The 15,631-nt window shown below is 34.5% G+C and overlaps 1 protein-coding gene across 3 annotated transcripts in view; it reads left to right on the top strand.

The window, feature by feature from the left end:
• rg (A kinase anchor protein rugose) overlaps positions 1 to 15,631 on the top strand; it is a 941,222-nt gene that overhangs the window by 903,089 nt on the left and 22,502 nt on the right. For all 3 annotated transcript variants that reach the window (XM_074183269.1, XM_074183270.1, XM_074183271.1), the window contains exons 29-30: positions 10,687 to 10,804; positions 14,432 to 14,650. In XM_074183269.1, the coding sequence (XP_074039370.1) occupies positions 10,687 to 10,804; positions 14,432 to 14,650 (337 nt within the window). The remainder of the gene's footprint in view (positions 1 to 10,686; positions 10,805 to 14,431; positions 14,651 to 15,631) is intronic.

Genomic DNA, 15,631 nt, shown 5'->3' on the forward strand with positions numbered 1-15,631 from the left:
CTTTGACTTTGAAGCATTCGTGTAGATGTGAGTGAAGCCATCATATTCACTCAAAGATGAGTGAAAGTAAGTGAGTAGCAAACTGGGAAGCGTGGATAAAACTGAAGATGCGTACGCCAGACTCAGGTATTTTCTTCTCATGTGTAATTATGGTTCACCCAATTCACAGTATAGGCTTTCAGAGGGTGTAGTTCTGTATGCTCCAAGAGATAGTCTTATTGCTCTGTTGTGAACAGTATCTATAATTTTTAGGGCAGCTTTGCTTGCTGACGCATATACTATGGATCCATAGTCGATGTTGGTCCTCACCAAAGCTCGATACAGGAGTAAAATGATTTGGCTATCGGAACCTCTGAGGAATTCATACAAATAGTATTTGCTTAGCAAAATAAAAAAATTAAATTGCACACTTTTAACTGGTATGTACGAAATATTCAACGCATAAGCATACTCACAAATGTTGGATATATCGGTCAGGATTCACGGTTTCTGATTCTGGGTGTGTAGAAATGTTCGGCGATGTTCAATTTGACTGTAATATATAGAAAAATTACAAGAATAGAACACACTATTTGAAAATTACAAAAAACAATCTCTATTACACTTCTCTCAAAGTTTTGAAGCTTACATTGCTCTTCCAAACATCTATATGGTGAGTCTAAATGAAAAAATTGCAACACAAACATCGTTCTCAAATTTTGAGTATTTTTCTGAAGCTCTCGTGCATCTCAAAAAATACTACTTCTTATGCCTATACTTCAAAGAGTGCTACCAAATGAGAAATTTGGAGAGGGGGTGGGCTGAACCTATTAATTTTCAATCCGTCCCTGATTACCGCTGATCCTAAACAGTAAACTTCTTATAACATAGTTGCAAACTATATTCAGTTGACGATGTAAGAATCGTCTATCGTGATATGCAAATTTCTTCACTTGTGAAAGGTGAGATTGAATTGAAAAAAAACATTTTTCCTGCACCACAGACTTCGTGACAATCAACACGAATATAAATTCAGGTTTGCTTTTAATTTATACCGAAGCTAGAACAATGGTATTTGAGACGTTAGCCGTTATCAGAACATTCTCATCGAAACGGTTCGAATAAACTGACTGTCACGGTGACAGTTTGTGATAAGTTACGACGGCCAAGGATGGGACATCTCTGCTCGTTAAATAAAAAATATCTTCGTTTCCGAGAAAATGGCTCGAGAGATATCATCGAATTTTTTATGGTACGAGTATAACTGTAGGACGTGAAATTTTTGGACGGAATTCTTCGTTGGTGACGGTTTTCAGTAATATTGATCGTGTTTGCCGGAGAACGTGAAGATTCCTTAAAAATCTGTGGAATTAATTTGATTGATTGCTTGTCGACTAACGATTTCGAAACTGAAAACATTCTTATCATTTGATGCTCGGGAATTTCAATTATTTTCTCATCTTTTTTCGTGCGTGTCTTTTCCTTCACTCAAAATTAATTTTGATTCACCAGTTTTTATCTATATTAATAATCAACCAATTTTCAAAAAATAAAATTTCAATTTTACTTTGCCACTAATTAAAGAAGAAAGTAATACAAATCATGAAATTATGAAACAACAAAAATTAATTGGCGCTCCGGGGCGACTTCATTGATTCCAGTGGCGCATTTGCTTTTTCAGCTGCAGGAAAACAAACCTGCAGCACCAAATCATCTGAAGATATTGAGCTGCCAATGTCCTCTCTTTCATAAAATAAAATGAAGGGTGTCTCCAGAAGTAATATAGCAACAGGAATTCCAGCGCAAAATCCCATATATTTTCTTATGGAGCTTAATTCTGCCAGACGTGCATTATGTGTAAACTGAGCCTTAGCCTTCAAATCCCACTTCAGACTACCTCTACTTCTCCACTTCAGATGTGGAGGTGGTCTGAAGTGGGCTTTGAAGGCTAAGGCTCAGTTTACACATAATGGACGTCTGGCAGAACGAGGCGCTGACCTTTGCCCCTTCCGTATGAAGTGGGCCTGAGGTCCAAAAAGGTCCATCCAGAATTAAGCTCCATAAGAAAATACATGGGATGTTGCGCTGGAATTCCTTTTGCTATATTACTTCCAGAGGCTCCAATAAATTCAAGACATCGCCAGAACACTACTTTCGTCAAACTTAAACCAGTCCGTTTCGCCTTTGGCCAATGCGTAATAATGACCAAATTCAACGCCAGAACCACAGTGAACAATGACTGCATGAAGATTATAATAGTGATCTGCTAGATTGAAGTGTTCATCTATTTCGAAACTTCGTAAGAGTTTGGTGCTTCCGTCAGAGGTTGAGTCATGTTTGAAGATCATCAGTGTTATTATTAGACTGTGTGGTGCCTTATCTATACTCGATTTCTTGTAATAGTCAGTTGGTTTGGCGCATGTTTGGCAATATAGTTGACCATTTGACCATCATCCGTTAAAGGTTCCATTTTCAGATGCTTGCACTATTAACTATTAACTATAGACTATTAACTAGTCCGTGCTTGCACGGACTAGTTAATAGTCTATATTAGGAAACGCTAGTTTCCTAATATAGAAAATCACATACGTTTTTGCTACCTTTCGATCATTTATTACAAAGTAAACAAGTGAGGATTTTTCCAGCAAAAGATGTACAAACACAAGACGTGATAGACTGTACGCAATCATTCAATACAGAGTGGTCAGGAGTATTGATTCTGCTATTTTTTGCTCACGTAGAGTATTCAACAAGCACCCCAACAATTCGTAGCAATCCTCTTGTTGTCCTAACGAGTATCTAGTGGACTTCGAAGACTCCAGGAAATCGGTTGGTGGAAAAGATGATACAGTCTTACGAAACTGCAACTGCATTAACAATTGTTTCATTTTGGTGAATACGTAAGAAACATTCTCGTTCTCGTTAAATCTTCGTTCTTGAAATTCTTTGTCATGAACTGTAGCAAGTGTTTCCTAAATTATTTAATCCAGTTTTCTTATCAACATTTTCAGGACAATTGTGTACTGATTCGTAAGGAAGAACATGTTTAACAAAATCTGTATCATAACTATTTCTCAAGCTGCAATCGATCATTCCAAGTGATGAAGGGTTTCGTAGAGGGATCGATTCGGCTCTTGCTTCATGAAGCTCTTCCACTGAAAGGTATCCAGAACCACGAGGACTGCAGCTCATATTTGGGAGGCAAGAATGACCTAAATCCATTGACCGCACTGAAAAAAAAGAAGGTGGATCAATCACTTGCGAATTAACCTTGATAGGAGACTGATGAATATACACATATATCTCGGCTTGTTTCGAAGAGATTTTAATTCCGTACTGAAATGAGGGCAATGCATGATCTCATCAAAATAATGTGAAGAAGGAATAATTCCAAGGACCGAAGCAGCATTACCACAGTTGAATAGCAATAGTAATTCTTCCTATCAAAAAAGAAGCAGAACGGCAATCTTTCATTGCTAGGATTGTTCTCCAAAAGGTGGCAGTTCAAAACTTTTTAATGCTCCGAAAATCCCGTTTTAAAATTTCCTGAAGTCCTTCAATATACATAGTATAAAAAATCGCTTACCGCTGTCTGTCCTGCTGTCTGTCCCTTTGGAACTACGCAACGTATTTTGAAGCGGGTTTTTTATTAGATAGTGAAAGGTTTATATGTATATAACAGAGAAACACTGATAATTTAGGGGGTTTTTAATGTGACGTAAATGAAAAGCTTTTTTGCACTTACATTGCAAACGCTGGCTGAACACTACGAGATAGATCAAAGAATGTACTATAGTATTATATACCTTGAAAAGGTCTACAAAAAAGTATGTGATGTTGTATGTCTGTCTCTTAAGGATAAATCACAATAATCATATCCTCGAGAAATGATGGCTTATTTGCGAAGCGATTTTAAGCAATACAGCATCAATCCTTTTTCAAATAAATACCTTAAATACATTGTGCATTCAATATAGATCAATTAAATTACAGGCATGTAATTCAAATGAATATTTTCGAAGATATTAGTTTGGAGTTAGGAGTGGGGGCTCATCGCTAGTCCTATTTACACTTGTGGCCACGATCTGTATGTTATTTTGTAGACAAGTGATATGTCATCCTTGTCTAAGTATAACTTGTTATTCTTCAAAATGATAAATTTACTAAAGACGGTATATTCTTAGGGACTTCAGTTTTTAGGATATTATTTCTCACGACCTGATGGAAATTATGTGACAAATTTTCTGATTGTTTACTGTTTTGTTTCTCAAGTTGACAAAATAACGGAATCGTGATTGTTCAGGTGACAGATGAGCCTGAAAATTCCGTGAATATATAAATAGATTTCGTCGATGTTGTAACCCAAAAATTACATTTTCTTTAATGTAAAAGAAATAAATTTGTGGTTGAGTTTGAAAACAATATCTGCTGATACTCCACCTTTTATTTGTGGGATGAAGTCGATTTATTATAACTATTTGATTATTTTGAACTTCATTTTCAATGTCCACTTGAAAATATATGTGACAAAAATATAATAGACAATTATCATAACGGCAAAAAAATTACTGCAATTGAAATATGTCCGAAAACAAATATTCCTATGGAGATATACGAGTATTTTGCTAGCTGACTTTCAATAAAATGATAAATTCATTAATATTCTTTGGCAGTCCCTCGCAAGAAATATAATAAAATAATGTTAATTTTTGGCGAAGGCGCTTTATTATTCGTTCCATGTTTCAAATACCATTTCATTGCAAAATTCAGATATCAGTTCCTTGTGCCTTCATTGGAATTCTATTCCAATGAATTGCTCAGTATATTATTCTTATACCGCCCAACATTTCTTCAACATTGAGTCAAACATAACTTTAACTCAATAAAACTGGTTTAACCAAAATTTTTGCTACGTTAATTTTCGTAACTTTCGAAACAGTAGTCCGACTACATTGTTTTTTCATCTTATGGAATAACTATTCAGTATTAGGTTACTCAACTTGGGGTTCTCATGATATAGGATAACCTCTTTTTCTTAAATAGCTGGAATATATTTTTCACGCTATTTTCGCTATACACCCACTATATTTTTTCCGTACTGAAATGATGAAAAAATAAAAGGTGAAACTGTAACCTCTGGCGTAGAATAAACCTAAAGCCAGCACTATTCCTAATAACCAGAAATACAATACTCGTCTTTTGTTTGCTTCACTTTTTTCGAAGTTTATTGTATTTTTTTAACTTTGAAGGATTTGATAACCTATAAATTGATGTATGTAATCGTTACTACGTGGTAGGATATTATCATGAAAAATGAGAATTTCAACTTCCTCTTCGGAAAATGTTCTTATTGGACGAAACTGCAGTAACGTTAGTTACAAATACAAGTGGTATAAAAATATAGGAAGTTCTAACTCTCATTTTTCAATTTGATAACCATTGAACTTTTTGAAACTAATTTTTGAAGAGATGTTTTATATTTGTATAAATGAACCTTTATTCATCATTTTCATTTTGACGAAATATTTTAACAAAGAATCTGATAAACAAAAGTAATATTTGTTGATGTGATGCATCTGTTATTGAAAACTGTTTTCGTTGAATTTTGAAATTTTGTACGTACAGTTTTCTGTTTTGTAAAATATTATAATTCAAAAATTGTGAATGGCGCATTCGCCAATAAATATACTTGAGGTTGCCAATTTTCTGTATTCAAAGCACTTTAGTTGAGGAGTATCATAAAATTGACAATAAAAACAGACAATGAGAATGTATTTATTGAAAACACGTTTCCCACACAAGATCAAAAGTGCTGTCTCTGACTGACTATATAAATCTAAATCCTACAACTGAATTAGAGATATTTAGATATACAATCCCTTCAATGATGATGGTCATCTGATGAAGGCAATCTGATGAATTATCACCCCGATTATATACTAATGACTACCTTGTGATGCACTGTTTGGAACCTTTGGTTTCAAACATTACTGGAGTTTTTCCCAACACCAAACCGTTATTTTAACACCTCGACACGTGTTTCGATCACCAACTAATCATCTTCAAGAGACAGATCAAACTAATCATACTTACGAAGTTATCCTTATTTATACCATATTTATAACTGTTCTGTGTACCTGCGTCTTAATTGTCTTAATTTAATTTCACATTATTGCCTTATCTTCTAGTCTTAAATTGAGTTTACAATGTGTCCTTATGTAATAGTCAGGTAAATCTAATAATTAAAATATCATAAGCTATATAAAATTAATTTCTTACCTACTATAGTATTAAATTAATGATGTGTCTTTATGTAATAGTCAGGTAAATTTAATAAATTAAATATTATTTCAACTATATGCTATATGGTATACTATTAGATATTGGTCCACCATCGTTATTCATAATATTATTATGTTTACTTGTTTCTACACTCTCACAGGCATCTAGATGCTTGTTGTTGTCAACTTCTCTAACTAATCTTAATGAACTGAAGTCTATGGAATGGTATAATAATTTGTTTGATGTTCCTAATATCTTATTTTGATAGATTTTTTTGTCTGTCCATAATATTTTGCATCGCGGTCCTTACATTCAATTTCTTAAATTCCAAACTTTTCCGAATTCTCGACTTTGTCTTTTGGACTTCCTAAAAGACTCAGAGTAGTGTATGACTTGTTTTAAAACACACCTTCATACCTAGTTCCTTGAAAATCTTTCCAAAGTTCTTCTTGTATTGGTGGTATGGAACTGAGATATATTTATTTTAGTTTTTGTCCTTTTTAAAAGTGCTGCCCACAGTGATGTGAACTGTCAGGAATATACCTGTACGTGCTTGTTTATTTTCTAAATACATCATATTCTAGCCCTCCATATTGACTCCTCATTACCAAAACGTCAAGAAATGGAAGTTGTCGTTTATATTCTAACTCATACGTGGATTTTAATATTGAAAATCTATTATTTGAAAAGGAAAAAGTCCTCAATATTCGACTTTTCTTTGGTTTCCATTTTGAATCTGCCTATCAACAGATTTGCCAGGTAGGAGGACAAATAGTTACCCATAGCCGTTCCCCCCTGTTTAATGACTACTTGATTATGATAACTAATATTCACTAGGTTTCTATCTGTAATTGTTGCGTAAAAAAGTAAACAAAGTTATGAACCTCTGACTCTGTTCAAATATTTCTTTCCACATTTTTCGAATTCTAAACTTTCCAAAGCATATGAAAACCATTTGATATGTACCTGTCAAAAAATTTCAACCATTTCTCACTTATTCTGTGGCCGTCATCAAAGACATGTCGGTATATGGAACCGAATATGTGAGATATGATTCTTTAAGCTAGTTATCACAGTCTGCTAAGTTTGACCAACGTATTCTCTACTGCAATTTCCACAGCTCATTTCGTGAGTTCCATCCTTTTTCTTTTGCGTCGTTATATCCGTTATAACAACGTTTTCTTGATCTTATCTTTCTCTAACGTCTGTGGACAATCTGTGTACAAAGTTGGATCACTGGCGGCGAGAATTTTTGAGAAAACAATAGCGAATCGGTTAAAACACCAGGATTTCTATGCATTTTCAATTCTAATAACTAAGCAACTGTAACTTATAGTACTTAAATGAATATGGCCAGCTGTAATAGTTATTTTAGTATTAAGTGCGTAAAATGAGTATTTTTTAATGTCACATGAAAATGTGCGATGAAAACACGAATTTTAACACGAAATACAAACAACATTTTTTGTACAACTGAAATATATTAAAAATAAATACTTCCAATACATCTTGACGTGGTTTTTTGTCCCGATAAGTTATCGCTTCTGAACGACTGTTGTCTTGAAAATATTCAATGTTTTCAGCAGAATCGCATTCAAAATGGCTTGAAAAACACGTTTATAAGAGCTACACAGGTCACTATTTCAGGAGAAGCTCTGTAGCTCTTCTGGTCAATGCAGGGGGCAGCATTACATCCATAAAATGTCACGATGACTGAAAATCTGCCTTCGTAGCTGAAGCATATATAGAAGAAAATATTAATAATAAAATTGAGATTTATAACAAAATATTGAATTATTCATCTTCTTCCAAACACATTAAAATATCAAACAAAATTGTGGAATCAACTCTTCAAAAAATATCTAACGTTTCTGATCAGCTTGCAACAATGAACATCTTCGGGAATTTATGTTGGAAGCAATTGTTAAAACTTTACTATTAATTGAAAATTGACTCTGTTGAAATTAAATCCTTCGAAACGTAATATTTCATGTTTATTTTGTGAATTATTTTGTCAGTGAAGGAAAGTAAACATTTACGTATTAACAGAGATGCAGTTGCACAAGAAATATTATTTTGATAGTAGAAGTTGGAACAATATAAATAATTTCACCAACATGCTTAAAATGAAATTGACTGATTTGCCATTTCTGTATTTTGAGTCGAATATATGAAAATACAATTATAATGAACACGTGCTCAGGTGGCTGGTGAAAATAAAAATATTAAAAATATCATCTACAAAGTCTTATTGGGTATGTATTCCACAGAACTATGAATTATCTATTTTATTGTTTAGGATCCCTATGAATTGTTTGTAAGTATCATGTCTTATTGACTATGACACTTATAGCCGAAGTACATTAACAATCCTTTGTTTCACCTCATTATGAGCTATTCAAGTCCAATGAAAAATATTTTCGAATACATCATAAAGACGAAACTGTTTCGGAAAAGAAAATATTTATTTTACAACAATGAACCGTAGAAGTGATAAACATTGCTTGGTACAGTAAAATGGCCGACACAACGTGCCGTAGGAGGAGTCGCGAACTTATCTGATCCAAGATAATATCGATCTCTTTGCTGCCGCGAATCAACATTTGTATATCCGAGTCTGCGCCATATTGGGTAATAAATCGCGTATGACCGAGGTGGTGTAACGCAAAGTCTCTAGTGAAGATTAACCGATCGGCAGGAGAACAATGAGATTCTTTCGAAAAACGCCTTTGGTTTGAATAGACATGAAAAATACTCATTGAGAACTTCTCAGAAATCTAAAAAATATTGAATATCTTTCAAATACCTCGATTTTCATTATGAAGAGAAACTTGTATCGCTTCGCTTGTTAAACATCGTTCAAATTCCTTAGAATTATATCATTTGGAATTTCTTTTTGTGCGTAATCCCGAGTACAAATTCCTTTGTATCATCTTCCCACTATACTCAATGTTCTGTAATTCTGGCGAATTATTTTCTAGCATAATCATTGTGCCTCCCTAGGGAGAAACCTCTTCTTCTCAATTTTCTGAATAATCTTTTTCTTTTCACACCAGGTCTTTTTCAAATTTCAAGTTTCTTGAACTGAATAATAATTATTCTATAAAAAAATAAAAGATTACAGATATTTGAAACAGAAATAAACAGTTAAAACTGAATGGAAAATCGAGAATCTTGTAAGTGTATTAGAATTTGTCCAGAGCAAAATTTCATAGAAAAATACAACACACAAAAAGTGATAGATGCATACATCTAATATTCAATATTATACATATAGTATTGTGAAGAAAATATGTAGAAATTAATTTGACACAAAAATTAAATTTTTTGAAATTAATATTCAACTACAGAAACATATTACTAGTAACCCTTCAATTCCTGTATATTGTTTCTATAAAAACGATGAAAAATATAGGGGTAATACTATTTACACTACGTAGATAATAATACATATGATGAATTGATGTACTTTTATGTTAGTTCGGAAATGAAAGATTGGGTTCTCAAATGAACTACTGAAAAGTGAATTGGTAATACCGATTTAAGAAGGAATTAGTGAACCCTTTGGAGCGAAAGAAAAGTATTGAAAACATTGGCTCTTTCTTCAAATTAGCTCATCATAATAATTTTGATTGAGTATGAGAGGCCCAAACAAACGATGATGAGAATATTTTTCAATCTGTTTTGAGTTCAATTCGTTACTGATGACAAACTAATTTTTCATTGACATCAGGATTCGATAAATTCACAGTTTTCCAGTTCTTTGAAATATTGACTCTCAGAACTCATATAGGTATGTAATTATTTTGTCAACACCATTTTTGATTTCGTTAAATATTTATCATCATAATCAGTCAAATATGTTTCCTTCACCTAGGCTTGAAATTTGATGATTATTCTCTAATTTCTTAGCTTTTATTGTAGCTGGTGTTTCTGTCTGATTTGTGATCATCTTCATTACTTATCTTTTTTTCAAAAACTATACCTCACCTACCCATAAAGTTTGTGGAAATCAAATCGTGAGGTGTAGTTTTTGGAAATTACTATGGATCTTCATCAAGTAACGGCCGAATCAATCAGAAAATTCATCACTTATCGACAAATTCAAACAATTCATTCGAATCTCGCTTTACCTACTATTGATAACTTTCTGATTATCAACTGTGTTTTATGTTTCCTGATTACTATCTTCAACAATTGGTTGGACAGCAGATCTATGCACACAACTTCTTTTCAGTGCACATCTGTACGATAAAAAATTGAATAATATCCAAAAGTCAAAACCGTTGCTTAATCGATAGAGCATTAATATGCTTTCGCCTGAAATTAATAAATCATTTGTTCCCTTTGTTTCTACTCAATTTATCATGATGTCGATACACTGGGATAGACCCTTTTGATAAAACGTTTTTTTTTTTGTTTCAGATATTGAAGTACTGTGATCATCTCCATGGAAAGTGGTACTTTTCTGAAGTCAGAGCAATCTTCTCCAGGCGATACCTGTTACAAAACAATGCCATCGAAATCTTCTTGGCTAGTAGAAGTGAGTATATTGAATGACAATTTGGACTTCAAAATCTATTTAAATTATACCTAAACAAAGAAGAACTCATTAGACAATCCTAAATAATGTGAGTTGATTGAGGTGATAAACACTATAGGAAAGCATGAAAAAAAGCTTTCTACTTCTCCATCAGTAAATACGAATGTGAGAAATTTAAAAAAAATAAACGATGAATGAAAATAACTATGGAAAAACTCGTTATGAAGATATGAAGAATATCAATACTCTTTAATATATGACATTGTTTATAGCCTTCTTATGAAATCTGTTTTAAGTCTACAACAAATTTTTGTAGTAGAAACGTTATGGAATTTTCGTGTAAATCAATTTCTATATGACAGTTCATATCTAAAAGACACATCTGTGTGCGTACAACATATATTTATACCTAGTTTGTATTGTAGTTATTTTAATCTTCCTTTCTTTGAAATTTTCCTATAGCCTAATGGTGAGGTAGTACTTTGAAAGAATGTAATTTTTCTATACATATACATCGATTCTACACGTTTTCATTCTATTTTGCCACATAAATTATTTCTAGGGAAATTCTAGGATAGAAAATAATAACTAACTCTTTGGAAATGTGTGTCAGAACAATAACACTAACAAATAATATTAATTACTTATCTCGTCAGTCCATGTGGAAAATATGGTTTATTCAAATTCAAGCCACAAACGGACATTATTTCGTCCTTTCCAGGAAGGTGGACAGGTCAGTGGGAGACATCTCCTTTATATCGGCAGGTGTAGGCCAAGACTCGCCGAACACACACCTCTTATTGACGATAACTCCGGACACTTGCATAGGGCATGCCTGACAGTTTCATCTTCCTGTTAACACATCCTGCATAGAGGTGTATCCACTAGCCCCATATTATGGCGGTGTTTCATTATTTGACAGCGGCCAGTCAGAAATCCTACTGTTACGCGTAGGTTTTTCCTGGTCGCCAGATATTTCTTCGGCGCCAGCTTCCCAGGGTGATCCTGGTAAGACTGCATTCTTTGATTCCATCTCTTCTCTTTAGTAATTGAGCATGGGTGTAACGGGGCTAGTTCCGCAATTGTCGAAGTCATCAGGCCGTAGGTGTCATTGAGTCCTAAAATTCTTAGTCCAGCCGCTTCCTTGGCTAAAGGGTCGGCGATATGATTACCTTCACTCCTGTCGTATTCTTTAACCTAGGATAATGTTATTATCTAACGAGGCTTTGGCTAAATCTTGATTGTACTCTAGTACTAGCCCTGGGGTAACACGTCGTCTATTCAAAGCTAATAGAGCTTGTCTACTATCAGTGCAGATTGTTATATTTTTGCCAGAAATTCGTTTCCTGGTTGTTTCTTTTGCGGCGATTGAGATATCAGCCAGTTCTGTTTGAACCACGCTGGTATTTTTTCCCATTCCCCACTTACTCCTTAGGCTTAGTGATCTGGATTACACTCCACATTCTGAGCCTTCTGAGACTCTGTGTTCTGTTTTATTTGTATTTTGTTGGGTGTATTAAATACAAACCTGAGTTCAATTGCATCACTGGCTGCCTGTAGCAAAGGTTGCGCAGCAAGCTCTTCTCGCCATAGGCTCAGCCTCAGTTGATCCGTTCCTACTACGAGGTTTACACCATCCTTGCGCAATCGGTCTTGGGACTTATGAATAGTCGTTGCAAATGCCAATCTAATTGGAAATTGCACACGCTCTGTGCTGTTTACTGAGTGAGAAGTGACACCAGTAGATGCCTGGTGGGAATAACTGATCTATAATTGGGGTTGGTGATAGGAAAGTAAAAAGTGTGCCACATCATAAAAAAATGAAAACAAAGGACAAGCAAAGTATGGCATTCTCGTCCGTGGGCGTGGATGCCGTACTTTTCACCCGTGGTGCGTTTACGATTTAGCGTTTTTCAGTTACATATTAAAAATTTAATTGTCGTCACGTATTTCAAGTTGTCATAAACAGTTTGAAAATCAATAAGTAATAGGTTACCGAGAGGAAAAGTAAGTTATGAGCATGCGCGTCACTGTTATTTAACCGGGAGAAAACGAGGCACAAATAAGTTTATCTTGCACGAACCACTTCTTCCATACCTTCCAAGTCTTTGGAAATCGCTGCAACCTTAAGGGCGTATTGTGTTTTTCGCCATCTTTTCAATGACATCTTTTCCAACGATCTTGTGTCCTGTACTAGTTTGTATGTATGATGTATGTATGCTATACTATTCTGGATATTATTTGGGTCATCCATAAAGTGTAAGCCTTCTGTAATCCACTGACTCATATTCTCATATGACGAATTGTCTCTATCCCTTTGTTGCATTGCTTGCAGTTAAGATTTTCGTTGTAAATCCAATGTAATCCATTGGAGTATAGTCCAGTGAGTAGCCCCGCTTTATTGAAGCTGTTGTTCAGCTCTCTTCCCTCCATGTGTATTCGTGGGTATGTTTTCCCAGTATTCTATCTGTTTCTTATAGACCTTCTTCCAATCTGGTTCCATACCGAAGACTTAGGTACTCCCACAACTGGTCAAGTGCCTAGATATGGAGCTCTTCTCTCCATGTGTGTTCTTGGGTATGTTTCCCAGTATTCTATCTGTTTGTCATAGACCTTATTCTAATCTGGTTGCATACCAAAGTCTATGGTACTCCCGCAGCTATTTAGGGGCCTAGATATGGAGCCGATGATCCATGTCTGGTACACCAATCAGTTTTTTTTGCCTGCAATCTCTGAGTGTATATATAATCGATCTATACTCTGACCACCAGTTTCTTCAGTTCATCACGTCATTTCCAGGCTACTCTGGATGTAACTTATGAGTGCAGCCTGCCTGCACCTGGGGTACTGACGCTAATTTCGTTGTGATTTCAGATCACAAATATCTTTTGGTTTATTTCTTTCTCATATGAATTTCCCAACTTTGGATCAGACATGTAGCCTATGATTTGAAGATACAGATTCTGATTGTTAATAACAGAAACAAAGGTTCTAAGTTTTTGTGATTAATATGGGATGCACTGAATTCATTTCATTCCAACAAACAAAGTAACCCAAACAATGATAGATGCCTAATCAAAGCATGTTCACCACTTACATTTGCATCTATTGGGTAGAATGATCAATCCCCCTTACGCTGGCCAATCAGATTCAACTGCAATTGGCTGGCGAAATTCATTCTTTTAGGTATATCGCTACAGTGTCGTAGTGGTCAGTTACGTTTTAATGCTTGTGGTATGTACATATACGGTATTTTAAAGTTTAAAATTTTTAAAATTTTGAAGAATTTCCTACACCCGGCCGCATGTTGAAAAGAAATCGGTCGTTTTTAGTGCGACTCTGTACATACAGCCTTGTCTGGGAGATCCCGTAGACAGAGTATAGTTAATGATCTTTTTAAAACGATGCATTAAAAAAGTGGGCAATGATATTAGTGCCTCTTTTCTTTCCACATGGTGTAATGACAACACATCCACCAGAACTGACACACTGTCTTTACCTATGAAAACAGTGAAATATGTCATTTATGTTGAAAGGGGAGAGCGATAAGACCGCTATCTAGTTTTAAATTTTGAAAAATTCTCGAAAGTTTTCGGGAAAAAATTTAATTGTTCAATTGCTTTACAGCATCCATCATGTTTGCATTTTCGGATCAAACCACCGTGAAGAAAGTCATCAAGGCGTTACCCAGGGTTGGCGTTGGCATTAAATACGGCATACCACAGACAAGAAGAGCCAGCATGATGTCTCCTAGGCAGCTTATGAGGAATTCCAACATGACACAGAAATGGCAACGCAGAGAGATATCGAATTTCGAGTATTTGATGTTCTTGAACACCATTGCCGGTAAGTGAAATTAACAGTCTTTAATACTAGTTGAAATGGGCATTCGACGAATTCTAATGTGACCTTGAAGAATTAATCATTCCAGTTCATATTCCCCTTCAAGGAAACCGTGGAACCGACATGAAAAATATGTAAATTGCAAGTTTATATTGAATGAACATTTTGGAATGAAATAAAATCAAATTTCCGATTTTGAATTTGAACTTCTTGCATCGTATGCACTTCATTCACTATCGTTGGACATATTTTTGCTTACTAATATTTTGAAACGTTTATAATTTTCAAAATTTTCGTGAGGAAATTTATAAAAGTTTTTTTTCTTTAAATTCTCGAAACAGTATCACCCAGACTCATTCACTAAACTTAGTTTCATCGCATACTTTCTTCAGAATTTGACACTTTACTCCTATGAATGACCAAATAAAAAACATGAAAAATAAAGTTCAAGCTATAAAAACGATATTTGATTCTACAAAGGATGAGATACACAAACAGGCTTATCTTGCATTGAACGTTGAATACCAAAATATGATACTATCAGCGAAAAGATGTTCATATGATGACTTTATCTTAAATTCGGTAAATAAAGTTAGAGACAGTTGGAGACTTATCCATTTTGAAAAGAATGGAGATAGTTTCAAACATCGTGAAAGTAAGTTCACTGCGAATGACTTCAATATATATTTTGTTAACGTAGGTGTGACAATATCTGAGGATCTGTCACCCTCAAATTCCCGTTATATTCCTCTATCAATAACGGACAAACCAAATACACCATTTTTAACAATCTTATAAATCTAAAATACTCTTTTATATTCTTTATATTCTTTATTTTAATATTTTTACAATTATAGCTAAAGTTTTTGGTTGAAGAAATCCTTAATCAGGATAGCACGTTACAGGATAGGACCCCCGTTTCCCCTTGCTCGTACAAGTCTGTCGAAGACTTCTGAGGGTTGCTCGTAGGGGTGCGACCGGTTA

Source organism: Leptinotarsa decemlineata, unplaced genomic scaffold (genome assembly GCF_025532065.1).
Source record: "Leptinotarsa decemlineata unplaced genomic scaffold, Ldec_3_MD MMD2_tig00026336_RagTag_RagTag, whole genome shotgun sequence".
NCBI lineage: Eukaryota > Metazoa > Arthropoda > Insecta > Coleoptera > Chrysomelidae > Leptinotarsa > Leptinotarsa decemlineata.